The 17883-nt window shown below is 31.9% G+C and overlaps 4 protein-coding genes across 7 annotated transcripts in view; 1 reads left to right on the top strand and 3 right to left on the bottom strand.

Annotated features, from left to right (window-relative positions):
- LOC134276984 (uncharacterized) overlaps nt 1-2552 on the top strand; it is a 42393-nt gene extending 39841 nt beyond the window's left edge. For both annotated transcript variants that reach the window (XM_062759268.1, XM_062759266.1), the window contains one exon: nt 2363-2552. In XM_062759268.1, the coding sequence (XP_062615252.1) occupies nt 2363-2412 (50 nt within the window). In that variant the 3' untranslated portion in view covers nt 2413-2552. The remainder of the gene's footprint in view (nt 1-2362) is intronic.
- A 4243-nt stretch (nt 2553-6795) lies between these two features.
- On the bottom strand, nt 6796-7493 carry LOC134276993 (uncharacterized). The gene is made up of 2 exons (XM_062759276.1): nt 6971-7493; nt 6796-6875 (listed from the first exon to the last, which is right to left on the bottom strand). The coding sequence occupies exons 1-2, from the start codon at nt 7491-7493 to the stop codon at nt 6796-6798; spliced, it is 603 nt and encodes a 200-aa protein (XP_062615260.1).
- Nucleotides 7494-7696: 203 nt separating this feature from the next.
- Nucleotides 7697-8503, bottom strand: LOC134276992 (ATP-dependent DNA helicase RecQ-like). Its single transcript, XM_062759275.1, has 3 exons — nt 8330-8503; nt 8071-8195; nt 7697-7883 (listed from the first exon to the last, which is right to left on the bottom strand). Exons 1-3 carry the CDS (start codon nt 8501-8503, stop codon nt 7697-7699), a joined length of 486 nt encoding a protein of 161 aa, XP_062615259.1.
- A 1504-nt stretch (nt 8504-10007) lies between these two features.
- LOC134276981 (multiple epidermal growth factor-like domains protein 10) lies at nt 10008-15452 on the bottom strand. 3 transcript variants are annotated; one of them, XR_009994153.1, is made up of 6 exons: nt 15290-15452; nt 15091-15149; nt 14661-14798; nt 11062-11110; nt 10757-10894; nt 10008-10659 (listed from the first exon to the last, which is right to left on the bottom strand). XR_009994153.1 is itself a non-coding variant. In XM_062759265.1 (6 exons), the coding sequence occupies exons 1-5, from the start codon at nt 15376-15378 to the stop codon at nt 10769-10771; spliced, it is 465 nt and encodes a 154-aa protein (XP_062615249.1). In that variant the 5' UTR covers nt 15379-15452; the 3' UTR covers nt 10008-10659; nt 10757-10768. The 3 variants fall into 3 exon arrangements, 2 of the variants coding, with proteins under 2 accessions (XP_062615249.1, XP_062615248.1); XM_062759265.1 differs by having other exon boundaries at nt 11058-11110; XM_062759264.1 differs by lacking the exons at nt 14661-14798; nt 15091-15149; nt 15290-15452 and adding an exon at nt 11748-12616 and having other exon boundaries at nt 11058-11110.
- Nucleotides 15453-17883: the final 2431 nt, after the last annotated feature.

Genomic DNA, 17883 nt, shown 5'->3' with positions numbered 1-17883 from the left:
CTAAACTATTTTAATGACACAAAGTCATAGCTGCTAGCTTGTTTTATTTTTAAAATTTTCTACAAATCCTGTTTAGAGAATGAGTATTGAACAAGTAAATGATTGTCATGTAACAAACTTGCAACTATGAAAATATAACACTGGTCCACAAATGATTACATTCTTGTAGTTTGATCTTGAATTGAAAAGGTACATATATCTATAAATAAAAACAGGTGATTTCCGTTTAAATACTTGAGTCGACCGAGTCGTTGGTAAGGCAGCTATGGCTCTTTTGACCTCAGACAAAAATCAAGGTCACTTCCGGTTTAGTCAAATTTTGTCCAAAGCTTTCAAATTGCAATAAATTGGCGATGCAAATGACACACAGTCTATAGAAAAAAAAGTGTTAAAATGGGTTTTGATACAAGTTGTTAATTTTTAAAAGTAATAGCAAGGACAATTTAAAAATAAAATAAAAGTGATTTAAAGGTGATGCAAGGATTGCCCAGATTTTAACATTCCAACGGCTCTTCCTTCTAAATTGTATCTCATTGGTCATTTTGTCAATGTTTTGTGTTTTTAGTGACACCAGTTTTAAAATTTGATAATGATCACAAAAAGATGCTTATTACACAAAACATATGCCACAAAGTAAAGATTTATTGTTTTCAAGCTTAGTCATGGAACATTGGTTTTCATCAGACTGAGTGATCATTGATTTTCTTTTAACAATTGTTGGGAAGACTCAGTTGTTGTAATAGTTTGCAAATATCATTCTATTCTTCTAAAAAGTAGTTTTTAAATACATACATTTATTAGAGTGAACACTTAGGGGTTTTGTTAAGTGTACATTGGGATATAAAGAAATTGTGTTCAAAAATTTCAAGAAAAGTGAAGTTATTATAAATCATATTCGTACAGTGGTATAAATACAAATCTGTTCAAAATTTGACCTTCGAGGTTACATGTAGGTTTTGGTCACATTTATCAAACTTATATCTAGGATTAACTAGTAAATATCTTTTTATCTCGAATTAGGCGTAAACTACATACAATCATTCTAAAGACCAACAACGCCGAAGTAAGTCATATGCATGATAAATCATCCTTGTGTGTATATTTCACATTTGTAAAAATATAGCAGCAGAATGTAGGGCCTAGGAGACGACAGGAAATTGATGTTATGCATAAACTGAGAAATATATAAAGAAAATTTCTTCTCAAAAAGAAAAAAAACATGATTAGTCATATTGATACCAAAGCATCCTTAGTTTGTGAAGATCCAAGCTTGTTTTGGAGCACCAACGGGAAATCAAAGTTAAACATAAAACAAGTTTGGCTTTCCAGAAAGCCTGAAATGTCATCTCTTTGGTATCAATAATGTCAAAGAAATAAAACAGAAAGGGAAATATTTGAATGCAATGAATATATGGATTATTACACTTGAAGTTCCCAAATGACTTATATTCAGCAAACTCCACAGTAAAGTAGGCAGTTTCTTTTGGCCGCAGTATATATATGAAAAGCATGGACGTCTGCGAGAGCACCCAAGGCGATTTTTAGTGAAATTAATTCATTCTACTTTCTAGCGGTCTTTGTGCTTCTGGGTGTTTACAATTTACTTAAATTATAATACTTTCCTTGAACTATATTTTCTTAACTCAATACGGAATTATCAACAATAATTATCATTCATTTAAAAGGAGCTTATCATTAAAGTTTGACAGGAATTAACTTAATAAGTCCAATTACAGACTAAAAAATTAACATAAAATTAGTGTTGACCACTCTTCGTTAATTTTTTGCAGAATCTACTTTTGTGCGAGAACCAGTTTTCCCTTCGCGTCAACAAATCTATATATAGAAATCACGTCATTGTCAATTCTCCTTGTGTGGCTTACCAATTTAATAAGGCATAGTATTGAGGATCAATATATATACGACACACCGAAACTATAGATATTTATAAGTATCGTACTTCTTTTCTAAATTTTCCTTGGCTTTCAAATAGGCCTAAACCGAAAGTAGATCACACACTCCTAAGCTAGTTCTTCTAAAAGAAAACCAGTTTACAGGCTACTTGGAACTCTGTAAAACATCGAGGACTTCCGAAAGATTAATGGAGGCTTACACTAGGACTTCACTTCCGGCATACAATCTTAATGTGTCATCTCCCGAGGGAGATGACAATTACTGGAAAATACTTTTTTAATATTAGATTTTTTTTAGATTATATTTTTTAATAATAGATTTTGTTATTCGGAATTTCAATTCCTTAAACATTCCTGGATTTTTTTATGGCAACAGTCCAAGTAGTTCTAAATCAATCTTTAAGTGATGTTATCCCTTTTTTTAAGTACATGCTTTTTTTATGTTACAGATATAGAAGAGGCTTCTGAATTGAAAAGAAGTAATACAGACGATGTTTGAACAATTTAACAAACATTGATTACAAGTAACTGAGATTTTGTTTACTGTTTTTTGACATTTGTGCTAGTTTTATCTGTTGTACCAAATAGTACACATAAATGTTATTATAATTTGAAATTTGCATAAAAATATAAATGACTTTGCGTCTTTAAGTTAAAAAAAATATTTGCTTGTTATTACTAAAATAATTTTATCATTGCTGTTTTTTTAAAAGCGATATGACGAAGGACAAATGATTACTTCAATAAGTATGTCATTGATGTATCACCTGATTCAACACTTGATACAACACATCCGTCGGCCAAAACCAATCATTTAAGAAATTCCATTCCTTATCATTCCTTGCAATTGAAAACTCTGATTCCCTCTTGTTGCCCTGTTACAAGTACAATGCGAAATGAAATAACAACGCAAAATGTAAAAAACTGGGAGCCCAAACTTATTTCTGAGAACCTGGATATCTACAAATTGTCAGACACTAAAGATTCTTGCATATAAATAAGATAATAAGATGCATTGATTTTAACAAGAGAAATAACTTCAAGATTTTTTCATATATATATTCCGGTGAAAGATTCTCCTGGTGTGTTCCCCTCCGCCGCTATTGGAGTAGAACCAAATTTGAATTAACACATACGATTGCCTTCATATCAATTCAATGTTGTACCTGAGAAGACTTTCAAGGATTTTTCCTTTTGTAAAGTTTCCTTTTGCAGTTTCATCCCACCCTCAGAAAGAAGAGGGTATTGAATGGTATTGAATTAAGCATCCTCATCCAGTGTAGGTTCATAATTAGTCAAATCTAACTCATGATTGTTCAAATCAATGGATAGGGACACAATATAGTATCAAATTTTACATAATTGGTATATTAAAATATTTTTTAATAATTATCTGGAGAACAGCCAATATATGGTTAGACATTTTTAAATGGAATTAAAGGAACCGTCCTAAAGTGTTAAGGATTCAGGTTTCTTGAAATCATAGCCTTGGGATGGGGGGTTGGGGGGGGGGGGGGGTTGGCGGCAATGATGGAGTTTTACGTAAGAATATACAGAAGGAAAAATCTACTACAGAACAGAAAAGTAAGGTTTAGTCAAGTTGATATGTACGTATTCGTATGTAGTGAAGATTAAATTTTATTCCAATTATGACTCAAAGGGGCAAATGGTACATGTCAGGCTTGGGCGAATTACATTGAAAGTAATGCATTACCATTACCATTACTTCAACAATTTGGGCATTAAATTACCATTACTATTTCTCTATTTTCCTAAAGTAATGCATTACATTACCATTACTTTGGTAAAGTAATGCATTACCATTACTTTTGAAAGTTTTTAAAAATAGAACTTTATACAAAACGTTGCAATGTTTCTTTTTATATGCATGTATCCACCCCTTCAAAACTTAACATGATAAATGTATATATTACAATGTCATTAACTTAAAATCAAAGAAAGTTCAAAGTTCTGAAATTTCAGTTTCATAACACATGTACAATATCCACTTTTTGTATAACTATTGAAGTTATGAAGTATTATAACTTAAGGGGCACTTTTACCCCTGCCTAAAATATCTTATAAAGTATGTAGGCTATTTTTATTAGTACCTTATGAAAAAAATAAATGCATTGACAAACTTTTTGAAAAGACAGCATGTACATTTTGATCTGCTAAGCACAGTGAAGCATAGAATGCCTGCATGGCTTCTATTTTCTTTGGTACAATGAATTTTCATGGTCAGTACAAAGTAAATCAGCTCAATTAATGTTTTATAAACACACTCATGAGAAAAGGACTGGTACATGTAATTGTTTCATAACCCAGAGGCCTAGTGTGTTTTGGTGACACTTATTTACAAAATAGTATGTCTACTAAAAAAATGCTTAAAACTATCCCTCTCGAGAACGGCAAAGTTACATATTCCTATTATATTGATATGTTGACATTCTCAAGCAGTAAATGTATAAAATTCACCCTCCCCCCAACCTGCTGATTAAATTTCCAATACTGAGCTGATTTGTGTTTTTGCCTATATGTTTAACTAATGTGCTAAGGTGAGCAACGTTACCCAAAGGCATCGTTTCTGTATGGTACTGCGTTAAAATCTACTTGCCTTTTGTGGATTCACCATATCCTTGGTAAGTTGAAGGAAATCGAATCAACAAATAATGGGAATGAATAAATTCATATTGACATTCGTACCTTTGTTGTACTTTGAAAAAATCTTCTTTAAAACATTAATGTTCGTTTATTTCTCCGCAACTATTTTTTTTTTGTTGCATGTAATATATAGATATGTTGTAGTTACATGTATACATATAATTATATGTATATTTATATAGTAAACACTGTCTAGTTTCTTGGGTATGGAAGGGCATCAAATGCAACGACAGCTGGAAATGTAGGATTATTTGCATAATATCAACTGACGAAGCATATATTATCCGATATTTCCAACTATCGCCAATGCCTCTGGCATACCCAACAAACTACAGTAATTCTTTGATTGAAATTTATATTTCATAGAGAATTAAATATAATTTAAAACATTCTGTCTAATTGATTTAAAATACACATCACCTGAAATGCTAATTTCATTAGTTTCCTCTCCCTGTCGTTAGTGTCCGGCGTCCGTCAAGTCGCCTGTTAACTTTTGAGAGAAATCTCTGGAGTAAGTGGATCTATTGTCATTTCAGCATCGTTGGGTTACGGAGATTTAGGTTTCTTCCAATAACGGCCCAAAACCCCTTTAAAGGTGGATATGAATAGCGATTTATGTAAACCTTGATTCAAATTTAAGGAAAAAAAATTGAGATCTGCAACCTCCAATTTAGAGTGGTTCAGCTCATAAACCTTCGCTAAGCTAAATAAAAACTTTTCTGTGCGTCGCAGGAACTGCAATCTCGCTGTAACTACAGATAATAAACTGGATTAACCTTGTCATGTTTACAACATATCAAGAGACGGAATATATTACTAGTATATATGAGAATGCACTTTACCTATTTATTAGGCCTAATCTATGGCACGCCAAATTCACAAAAATTAGCTTAATATATAGTTTCACAGTCGGTAAACTAGCTTTACCGGTTGTAAAGTATAACTTACCGACTTTAAACTATTATTAAGAATGTTAATCTATATTTTACACTATGGTTTACAACTCTTAATTATAGTTAACAATCTGATAAATATAGTTTCACGATTTGTGAAACTTTGATTAACAACGCTTACCTATGGTTTGTAAATTATTTTTTTCAGACGTGAATCTATGTTTATCAACATAATTTATTGTTAACGTTTTATTACAAACAGAAAAACTAAGATTAGCATTCGTAATGAAAACTGTAGTTTACGAATTGTTAACTATTGTTTGTAAACTATAGTTTACAGTATACAGTCGATAAACCTAGTTTCTCAACTGTGAAACTATTTTAGCTCATTTTTGTGAATTTTGAGTGCCATACTAATCTGCGTCAAAATAAAAATTGTCTGTTTTTTTAGCAACCAAGTTACAAATAATTCATTAGTCCTACCAGCGGTTATAATAGACATAGCCAAATAAAAACAAATAAAAGTAGCTTCTCATTGAAGTCAGCATCATTTGATAGCATCTTTTTTCTTCAAAATATTAGAAAATTAGCTCGACGTGAATGCTACTTATTTGCCGATATAACTTTCAAATACTTTACTTGCTTGGATGGGGTGATTTTTTGTAATAGTCATTATGGTAAATGTAAATTCAGATCAAAAAATTATTTAGTTACTCAGCACGAAACAGCAAAAGTACATCTGTAAAACATGGCATGCAGTTCGCAAGTCATGTGGATGTTTTCAGTACATGTATAGTTCAAATGTATTTTAGCCGTTCTAAGAAAAAATCATGTCAGATAACAGACAACTGCTTTAATAGCTATATCTTTCAAGTCTCAAGTGAACTTTTCCGACCAAAATTTTTTTAAATCGTTTTCTCAAGAACCACTGAGCCAGGAAATATGAAACTCATGTGGAAGCATCCACTGGTACAGAAGTTTTAAGTTTATTGAGGTCATGTCCTCTGGGAGAAGGGTTAGACCACAATGGGGGATCAAAGTTTGACATACAACTATATGGGAAAAGTATTTTAAAATAAGATCCCAAAATAACATAAATTTCTTAATAGTATAATTTAATTCATCCAGCCAGATTGTGCTAAAAAATGAAAATAAAACAGAGAATTATATGATCTAAGCTCTATAAATTAGACTATGTGAAATGAATCCCAAATATTTTGAAAATCTATAGAAATAAATAAAATGATCATGAATGAACCAAATAAAAACGGACATTGAATAACTAATAACAGATTAACTATGTTTTTGTTTTTTTTTTATAATTATTAATCAGAGTTAATCTCCTCTAATGCATACATTTCATTGTCATTGAATATTTCTGTAATTATTGGGATTATCTTGCTGGCTAATGAAAAAGAATAAACACTTGTTTTATCTAGTATATCATTAACAGTAAATAAAAAAGGTAACTTGCTATGATTTCTTGAACAGAAAACCCACAAACAATGTCACTGTGAATGAAAGATTTGGTTCCTTCAAATATGTTGTCCTTCAATGACTGAAGTCTTTGTTGAACAATGGCTTTCTCTTCTCCTCCTATTTCTCTTCTCATGTCTAGTTCATTATCTTCATCTCTCAAATTCAAAAATGTTTCCTTTGCAGAATGCTTTGACAGACAACCATCACTTTGACATTTGCACATTAATTCACAGATGTCACAACAGAGGTGATCACAATCTCTTGTGTGTTTCTTCATGTAAGCTTCATTTAGCATTTTTCGCCTACAGGTACTAGTACTTTTAAGAAGCTCAATCACATCATCATCCACCTTTTGTAATTGATTTGCCTTGTAGATAATCAGTTCATTTGATGGGGATCCATCCCTGCCATCCCTTAAGTTTTGGAAATTCACTCCCATCCCTGCTGCATTTGTGCATATTAACACTTTTATACTACCATTCGCTTCATTCATGTCTTTACGGATTTTTTCTTTAGTGGCAACAGTTGTTTTACTGTGATACATGTTAAAATGATTTGTAGGCCCACAGATTTTTAAGAACAGCATATAAATCATAGCACAGTTTTTAATTGAGTTACAAAATATTAGATGCCTCTGTAATTCTTGCCCATTCTCAACTACATGTAATGCAGCTGTTAACCACTGAAATACATTTTTCTAATTCTACATTATTTTTCACTTTCAGTACATTCAATTTAATGTTTGATCTATCTGGACTGTCTAGAATTACAGGATGGATGACGAAAACACAGTTTCTGCATAATTTGGCATCTGTGTGTGGGGCTAGCTGTCGCAGTGAGCGCCAGTATAGGTACCCCACTGCAAAGTGATCGCATCTCTCCTATGTGAGCAAACCACTGTCGAAATGGCCCTTCTTGTTGATGCTCTAGCCCCCTAAAAGTATACACAAACTTTCAATTTTAATAAATTAATAATCGATTTCCTGGAAAACTAAATTAAATTAAAGAAACATCATTTGACATGTGAGGAAGTTTTAAAACATGCGTTGTTAAAAAGGGGCAATTTCAAGTTGATGCAATTATTCTATATTCAAATGGTTGATGTATTCTTCTTAAATTACCACTGAATTACGGTGTGGGCCTCATCGACCACAATCAATTGGTGTTTTGATGTGAAGATTGGATTTCTCAAAACTTCTCTCCATTTATCATCACCGACAAGAAGTTCGGGGCTTCCAAACACGAACTGAAAATATCCGTTCATAACAGCTTGCTTATCAGTGTCATTCGATACTTGCACAGCTCTGTATCCTAGCCTGTTCAGTCTCTCTATTTGTTCAGACATAATACTGTTCAGCGGAGCAAGCACAGTTGTAACACCATTCTCTCAATCGGCGAGCTTTCGTAGACCAGATATTTCCCACTCCCCGTCTTTGTCCCAACAAATGTGTCGTTTCCTTTCTTCAGGGCATCGATCGCCGAAATTTGTTGATCTGTAAGTGACTTCAGATTGAATTTCTGACAAATTCTGTTTACAACTTCTATATCAGCCATATTGGCTGTCTTACCGAAAGGTATTGTGTTAGGCTTAATTTGATTGGTCGAGAGATTGTAATTTCCCCGAAAGACGTCGCTGTAGTCAACCCGCAGATTTCGAATGAAATAAGTCCGGGGTCCAACAGCAACGAGTTGACTCAGGACCCCTGACGTGGTGAGGATGCTGTTCTCATATGGCCAAAGTAAAAAGTTAAAATTTTCATGTAAAAGTGGGTCAAACTCCAAGGTCAAGGTCAAAAGGTCAAATTTGGTTGTACCCAAGGAAATATCTTTTCACAAGGTATACACATGTAAAAAATGAAAGTCATAGCTCCACTAAATCAAAAGTTATGAGCAAGGTTAAAGTTTTTGCGGACAAACAGAGAGACAGACGGACACGACAAAAACTATATACCCCCGAAACTTCGATTACGGGGGCATAGAAATATCGAGCGCCAAATACGTGTCATGGATACACAAATTTAGATATTTATAGTTATTGAGAAGAAACATTGTTAATTCATAGTAATATATAAACATCCTTTATAAAGTTCCCTCTTCTGAGTATGCATTCAATATTCTCTTTGATTGTGTATTACATCTAATATTTGACTGGCATAGAATCTTTAAAAAAATGTTTTGGTTTATATACTTGTTCATGCAAACTTTGGCAAAAGATTTTTTAAAAAATAAAAAGTGTCATTTGCAACTATTTTACGAATAAATATTAAGTAAATTCATTTTCCTAAAATGCAATCTGGATAATAGTAAAATAGACATAATCATATCAAATAGATTGAATAATATATAAACTTTTAAGCGAAACACTGAGTTTCATAGACTCAAAGCATACATGTACGTTGGAATATGGACAGCTTTATTATTGAAAAATAACAATAGCCAGAAAATAGAGCATTTAAAAACATAAAAACAATGTTTGTGTATATTGCATATTATTATACTTTCATGTTAAATACTAAAATCTGATTGGTTTAGACGCAGGTAACAATCCGTTCGATTACCCTGAGCCTTAGCAACACACGTGACAACGGGTAACACAACGGTGATGCCACATGCGTGGAAATTATGCGCGTGCGGTTCACACTAGAATTCTCAAACGTCAGTTGCGCGTTTGAAAGAACTGGAATTAACTTGACGTCAATAAAAGCCTGCGTCCGATATAGCTTACTTGAAAACAACAAACGACAGACGAAACATGCTTGCGAGTGTAGGAAACATGCTTACAAAACAGAAATAACGAAACTTTATATGATAATGGCTCAATTCGAGTATCAAACAAACAATAAGGAGATTAGTGAACCGGTGAGTATGAAAGATTATATACATGAACGTAAAGACGATCGACTGTTTTTTTGCTGACGTCCTAAATCAATACGACATTCAGTATAATAAAATAAATGGTGCCTGTTTTGTTGGGTAGCATTTGAAATCGACACCCCTCAGAAAAAACCATTGTCAACCTCCGCTGACGCGTCGTTTGACAATGGTTTTCCTTGGGGTGTCAATTTCAAATGTTACCCTACAAAACAGGCACCATTTATATTTTGTATAACTTGCATGGTGATTTAAGATAATTACTGATATTACTACTAATTATTGTTAAATGTTCTAAAATGAGAACAATATTAACAAAGGATATTTATTGATATTTTGATACACTCCCTCAACAGTGCTCGAACAGGAAAACGAGTCTTATGTGACATATTCAGCATGACACTTATAGCAAATATACAAAAAAAAAAATACAAAAAATCAATCACTTTTAAACATGAGTATGACAGCTCGCTTCTGAATTAGTCCTAAATTTAATTAATGTATTTATGCTCAGTTCAGGTTACTCTATACTTGCGTGACACTTGTACAATCCTGATTCTCATTTGTGAGATTTCTAAGAATACGATTATCTGGAATTTCCTGGTACTGGGCATCATTTTGTGACGATTCTGTTTGTAAGTGGGATGCGTGTTCACATATCCGTTTCTTCATTGTCACTATTAAATGCACTCCACAAAGCACAATACTGATGGAAAATATCACTAAAGTGCATAGAGAGATTATTTTATTTACACTCCATGAACTTTGTAATTTCTTTGAGGAATGTAAGCTCGGGTCAGTCTTACCATTCAGCATCGAAGTTTTGTCTAAATTCGTTACTGAAAAATGTATAAAAAATGAAATGAAAATCTATCATGCCTATACGATTGATGAATTTGACATCATTTGTGGAAACGCATATACATATACATTTACCTGTAGAAACATCTATACAACCAGCGATATAGTCACATTCTGTCTTATTGCATTGACATTCGAGTTGACACTCCTCTCCGTAGCTCGGGTACCTACATTTTTCTGAGCAGTTTTTGTCTGTATACCCCGTTGGACATTCTATAGATATGTATAAAATAAATGTTACCAGCTGGCTGCTTTCTATTGACAAAAAAGTGTTTAAACTTTTTAAAACCAATTTTCAATATTATGACGTATTTTGCTTAACCTATAAGAACGATTACGTAATGGTAAATTCATTATTCTTTTATTTATAACTCACTGACACAGGCGTTTCTATCCCAGAAGTATCCATCGCAGCAACCATGGGCGTTCCTAAAATATGTAAGTAGTTTGATATCCTGATTAGACGTTTAAAGCATTGGAAAATGGTGTGCTTTCGAGAGGTATACATATTTCCTCAAATATATAATAACTTGTAATTGAACAAAAATAAATAATTCTTTAAACTATTTAGGGGGAATTATTTAAAACAACTTAAATTATTACAAAAGAGCAAGAGACTAATGAATTTTTTTAAATCTTTGAAAAAAGCGAGTGTGTATATGATAATTTTAAATCATATATTCACGAGTTACATGACTATATAAGTTGATTGGGTATTGGGTATAAATTATGTTACAATCATTAGGTCTTTATTAAGATTAAATACTTAATATGAATTATCTCTCTAATATTTTTTAACAATTATCTCTCTAATATTTCTAAGAAATGTTCATAAATACTCCCGAAGATAAATATACATATACATTATAAAACTATACGTGTGCAGAGCCTAGCGATATTTACGAACATTCCCCTCTTTATGCTTCAAAGATTTAACAAAAAAAAAAACTGTCCATGAGTAGATTCATTTTAGATTTATAAAATATACATGTATTAAGTTATTAAACGCTACTTAATTTATAAATCTAGCCAGCATGTGCAGAAATTAGGTTTTCTGACGCCTTACCCATGACAGTTGTTCATGTTCAGAACACTTAGAGGACAGTCTATCAAGATCCAAAGTAAAATTAAAAAAGAATGTAGATCAGAAAACATTTTTCCTTCAACACGTGTATTTAAAATGTTATTCAGGAGATAAGCTTTAATACAAATAAATAATTTCCGTGTTTCTCAACGACTATTTCCTCCTTATGAAAAAGTATATTTTTGTAAATGTGATGTTAATTGTAAATTGCGAGTTTGATTTTAATACTATTTTCTACTATTAGATACAAAATATAGATAACACTATTTCCTCTTTGTGTGGGGCTTAGAATTTTTTCAGGTGGTCGCGCAAACGATTCTTTTAAATACATTCTGGAATTTTATCATCCCAACCACAATTATTTAAAAAGAAAAATAAATTCAATTTTGATAAATTTTTAACAAAATCTATAAATACCTTAAAACTCCTCAAGAATAGCAGAATCGTGAATAGTTATATCAAACCAGATGCATGCCTTTGAAAGCTTGGATTAATTTTCTTTAAACATCATTTGGGCAAGGACGCGCCAAAAGATCACATTTTCAGCGGTCAATACGAAAATATATAGAAAATCTTTCATATGATACGAGTAACCAAATAATTACATGTACATGTTACATGTAATGAAACAAACAGATTCAAGTTTCTTCAAACCATGCCCGGGAGGAAGGTGATAAGTTTGAGCCATTTATAAACTTTAAGTAAAATCTTCAACACAGAATTGATTTCTGTTTGTTTATAGCCAAAATGCTAGAGTGAGAAATATGCTATCCTATGTCTTCAGTCTCTTTCATTGTAATTGTTACTAAAAATAAAATCTTAAAGTATATAAGGAATGTAAAGTTAATGTGAGATTTGGGTGGGAAATCTTTGAAGATTTCTTCTACACTTAATTTGAATATATTGAATATATTGCATCGATCTTTAATATATGTAACTCAAAAGCCCATATTCAAGCAATGTCTAGGATTATAGGATTTTATATCGGTGATACACGTTCTGTACATTTTAATTCTTTATATTGTGAAATTATTTGCCTTGCAGAATTATCTTGGTTGCGTACATCAGATTTATTTCTAATAACAAACGCCACAGTTAATATATACAAAGGTATGAAAAGTAATTTCCATTGTTCTAATTAGCTAGAAGAAAAAAAAAAACATTGATAGCTTGTCTGTGATAGAAACGTTCAATGTTGGGTTATAATTTTAAAAGAAAACTAACCTCTCACCGCAGTTTTATGCAGCTCACAGCTATATGTGTGTATTTAGTATAATGATACTGCCGTGACTTTGCCTTGTTCATTTCATTTAAAGTATTGAATCTTGCCAAAAGCCAATGGTCATCCACCAACGTTTCAGTGTACCTACACGTGTCTGGAGAATGTCTTTGTAACAGAACTGAGCCACAAAGTGACGGTTTTGCGTTATGTTGTCACCTCCACTTCAAATGGACGGATTCTGTTGTAAACTCGTGTAATTTTGTCGGCACAATTTGTGCATTGATTTCTATTTTTATTTTAAAAGGAAAAAGACACAGTTTAAACTGAATTTTTTAAAACCAATTTTAATGTTTATAGTTCCTAGCTAAGGCATTATCCAATGATCAGCAAATATTTAAACATCATTTATTTATTAACTATAACAAGATACAGAACTTAATGCTCGTGTCTTGTTTCTGTTTACATAATTATAGAAACTATCAGATTTATTATTAAAACAAAATGAAATTCATCAAAACACTAGAAACTGTCTAATCGTATCTATACTGAAGGGAAAAAGAAACGCAGGGTAAACTTTTGAGGTGAATTAAATTTGTTTTTCTTAAAATACTTTTTAGTTTTCCTATCTAACTTTTAAAATCATCTTTCAAAAAGATAAAACCAAATACTCAAATGATTTTGTGTAGTTATTCATGAGTTATTGAAGCTCAAATGACGATACCCCCCAAAAGGGAAAATTGAAAACTCTCATTATCTTCAATGTCCATCTTGTGCATCTGTCAGAGTCTTATTTCTCCTTTCATGGAATTTCATCAGAGTGATTATCTTTTAAACCCTGGCTATATTTAGCATGGGTAACCACGCAAAAAAATAAGTCAAACGACGCGCGCATGCGCCAGTGAGAGGAATACAACAGTAAGTTGACTGGCTCAAAAAACCAAATTGCAGAATTGTTTTCTTTCAAATTTCGTATGAATGTAATGATTATAATCGTGTACACTATAAATGGCTGTTTTTGTGGTAGTAAAGTGGCGATTTAAGAGATGGCAGGATGAATAATCCGCTCGTAACATGGCTCTGTTTCGCGTTAACGTCAGCGTCACGGTTGATTGAAATCCACTCCAGACCCTCTCTGACAACGGCTAAAAAGTTTTATAGGGGAAAATTTACTACAGAAGGCTTAGTAAACCATTGTTGCCTTTTTCATTAATTAGGCATTTCAAAAACAAAACCCCATTGAACTTCCGTAAACTGTGCCAAGATTGCAATAAATTCATAATGTCTCTTAATATTGAAAAACGATTTGCATACCTCATATGCATCAAATAATGCAACAAGATTTGTGAACAAACACGTTGTTATCAAATTGCACGTGTTTTGGACTTTTTAGCGTTTTCCCTACGTGACGTCATAAATTTTACGCTTGAGTAATTCTGATATTTTTAAATGAAAAAAAAATGTAAATGAAATTATTAGCTTAAAATGTGTCCATGTAAAAGCTCAAAAGTCCATATAACGATAGGAATAAGAGTAGAATAGACACCAAGACATCTGAGTTGGGATCAGGTGCTGTGGAGAAGTGAGCATTTCCTGCTAACCGGTCAGTAGTAAATTAAAAAAATAGAATGAGTCAATTATTAGCTGTATATAGTATATGTTTTAAAGAAGCATACCTGTTGATATATCTTGGCAGCCTTTACTATGGTCGCACATTTCCTGGGTACATTTGCATTCATTTTGACAGTCCTCCCCGTAATTTGGATACTGACAAATTTCAGAGCAATTTATCCCAGAATATCCGTTTTGACATTCTTCAGAAAATTTAAATACTTTTAATTAGTTTTGCGAGAGACATGGCAAAGAAAAATGAAATACAATGTATCCTTTGGGTAATACATAGTATACATTTGTAGAATGTTTTGGCAACTAGCATTGAAAAGTAATTTGTTATTAATAAAAAAAAATAATTCTGAAGTGAAATCCGAATAGAGATGTTTCATGAAACATAAAATCAAATATGCTAATCTAAATTTTTCAAACGTCTATTAAAAATTTGTGTAACATTCTAGTACAATGATGCAAGTACATGTGTTTTATACTGACTAACACACGCCCTCTCCTCTTGATTCCACACGAAGCCTACACAGCAAGCATAAGCATGCCTAAAAATTTTAAGACACTTTTAAAGACAAAACACCCTGTGCATTTTAAAATATTAATGCTATATAATTATAACTTTATTTTCGTAATTATGTTACATGTAATTACTCAAGTACATGTTTGCAATATAAAAAGTACGAACCCGAAACATCCATCCATATTTGAAACAATCGGAAGATCATCAAAAGCACACAGTAGGATGAATAGAGCGGCAGTTGGATTAATAGACATTTTCAGAGGTCATTCTTGAAAAAAAAACTGTTAACTTGTTTTGTTCTATTATTATTTTCTATGGAACAACTGTACATATTGTATATTCCAGAGAAAAAAAAATTTCTTCCGCGTTTTCAATGGGCATCTTTCCGCAATACATTATAAATACTTTCTATTTCCACTATGATGAGTTAAAATTTATATTTTTGAGTGCGGTCTTTTGTTAAAAAGTCGGAAAATGTACAAATCTCGAATGATTTCTGAGACAGATGTAACATAATCCTGACTTTTAAGGATTTGAATTTTTTTTCCTCTTCATTGTAATTTTTCCCTTAATTGTAAAGGACTAAGATTATATTAATTTTTTAAAAATCCTTTTGTTATTAATAATAGGAGTTTCTTTATACTCAGTTACACAAGCATTTAGCCCCCCCCCCCCTTCAACACACACACCCTCTCACACACACGCGCGCTCACAAATCACAACAGCCATAGTAATTCCTAAAACATATATTTTTTAAAAGAATCTGACAATGTTAATATGTCTTATAACAATGTCATCCGTTTGATCATTATCCAAGCGTTTCCTGGAGAGCGTAAAATGAAAGAAAACAAAAGAATGGAAAAGTTTATAATATTTTGATATAGACTTAAAAACATTATACTGAATGCTTCCACCAAACTTTGAAACATTACATGTATACTGAATGCTTCCACAAAAAACTTGAAACATTATACTGAATGCTTCCACAAAACTTTGAAACATTATACTGAATGTTCCATAACAAATTTGAAACATTATACTGAATGTTTCCACAAAACTTTGAAACATTATACTGAATGTTTCCACAAAACTTTGAAACATTATACTGAATGTTTCCACCAAAACTTTGAAACATTGTACTGAATGTTTCCACTAAGATTAGAAACATTATACTGAATGCTTCCACCAAAACTTTGAAACATTACACTAAATGTTTCTACAAAAAACTTTGAAACATTATACTGAATGCTTCCACAAAACTTTGAAACATTATACTGGATGCTTCCACAAAACTTTTAAACATTATACTGAATGTTTCCACTAAGACTAGAAACATTACACTGAATGTTTCCACAAAAATTTGAAACATTATACTAAATGTTTCCACAAAACTTTGAAACATTATACTGCATGTTTCCACAAAAACTTTGAAACATTATACTGCATCTTCCACAAAACACTGAAAACATTATACTGCGCCATCTTCCACAAAAACTTTGAAACATTTTACTGAATGTTTCCACAAATACTTTGAAACACCATACTTGTTTCCATCAAAACTTGAAACATTATACTGAATGTTTCCAATACAAAATTCAAACATTATACTTTTTGTTCAACATAAAATATTGAAATATTGTACTGAATGTTTCCACAAACACTGATACATGACTATGAAACATGATACTGAATATTTCCATAAAAAACTTTGAAACATTATATTGAATGTTTCTAAAACAAACTTGAAACTTTATACTGAATACGTAGACATAAACTTTGAAACAATATACTGATTGTTTCTACAAAAACTTTAAAACATTATACTGAATGTTTCCACAAAAACTTGAAACATTATATTATACTGAATGTTTCCTAAACAAACTTGACACATTAAACTGAAAGTCTCGACATTAACTTTGAAACATTATACTGAATGCTTCCACAAAAACTTGAAAAAACATAATAAATGTATCGACACAAACTTTAAAACATTATACTGAATGTTTGAGACAAATACTTTGAAATATAAATTATAATGAATGTTTCACAAAGACAATGAAGCACACTGAATGTTTCTTTAGAAACTTTGAAACCTTATATTGAATGTTTGCACAAAAACAATGAAACATTGAACGGAATGTTTCCCAAAATTTTGAAATAAAATTAAACTTAATCTTCCCAGGAAAACTTTTAATCATTATACTGAATGTTTCCCTCAAAACTTTAAAGTCGCCCGCGTGGCGAAGTGGTTAGAGTGTCTGCTCTAGAGTCGCGAAGTAAGGAGTCAATCCTCACGTCGCAGGTTCGAATCCCACTGCTGGATGTGGGGACCGGTCCTTCGGATGAGGCCGTATAAACCGAGGTCCCGTGTCGCAGTAGTTGCTGGCACGAAAAAGATCCCTCACTGCTCAAAGGCCCTGAGTGCCGAGCATAGGACAAAATTTGTAGCCCTCCACCGGCAAGTGGTGGCGTCTCCATATGAGTGAAAAATTCTCGAGAGGGACGTTAAACAATATACGATCAATCAATCAAAACTTTAAACATTCACAAAAAACAAACCAAACTTATCAATGTTATACTGAATGTTCTCACAAATATTGGAACAATATATTGAATGTTTTCACAAGTATCTTAATGTTTTTAAACATTTTCTGAATTTTTCTACTGTATACTTATTTAATTATTAAAATGCATATTATATATACATATATATATATTTTTAATTTTTATTATTATTATTATTTTTTTTTTTTTTTTGG

The sequence above is a fragment of the Saccostrea cucullata genome, unplaced genomic scaffold (genome assembly GCF_032062105.1).
Source record: "Saccostrea cucullata isolate Sc308-1 unplaced genomic scaffold, CSIRO_AGI_Scuc_v1 ctg386, whole genome shotgun sequence".
In the NCBI taxonomy this organism is placed as follows: domain Eukaryota; kingdom Metazoa; phylum Mollusca; class Bivalvia; order Ostreida; family Ostreidae; genus Saccostrea; species Saccostrea cuccullata.
This window is presented reverse-complemented; position numbering and strand designations above follow the sequence as displayed.

Bases quoted from the DNA above. Each gene is read 5' to 3' on its own strand.
- LOC134276993 (XM_062759276.1), bottom strand. From the start codon at position 7,493: ATGTATCACAGTAAAACAACTGTTGCCACTAAAGAAAAAATCCGTAAA. The intron at 6,876-6,970 runs GTGGGTTTTCTG...CTTTTTCATTAG, and splicing joins CATTCACAGTGACATTGTTT to CCAGCAAGATAATCCCAATA.
- LOC134276992 (XM_062759275.1), bottom strand. From the start codon at position 8,503: ATGGCTGATATAGAAGTTGTAAACAGAATTTGTCAGAAATTCAATCTG. The intron at 8,196-8,329 runs GTGTTACAACTG...GGATATTTTCAG, and splicing joins GCTCGCCGATTGAGAGAATG to TTCGTGTTTGGAAGCCCCGA. The intron at 7,884-8,070 runs GTAATTTAAGAA...GTATACTTTTAG, and splicing joins GCCCACACCGTAATTCAGTG to GGGGCTAGAGCATCAACAAG.
- LOC134276981 (XM_062759264.1), bottom strand. From the start codon at position 11,836: ATGTTTTCTGATCTACATTCTTTTTTAATTTTACTTTGGATCTTGATA. The intron at 11,111-11,747 runs GTAAGGCGTCAG...TACATATTTTAG, and splicing joins AACATGAACAACTGTCATGG to GAACGCCCATGGTTGCTGCG. The intron at 10,895-11,057 runs GTGAGTTATAAA...ACATATCTATAG, and splicing joins GGATAGAAACGCCTGTGTCA to AATGTCCAACGGGGTATACA.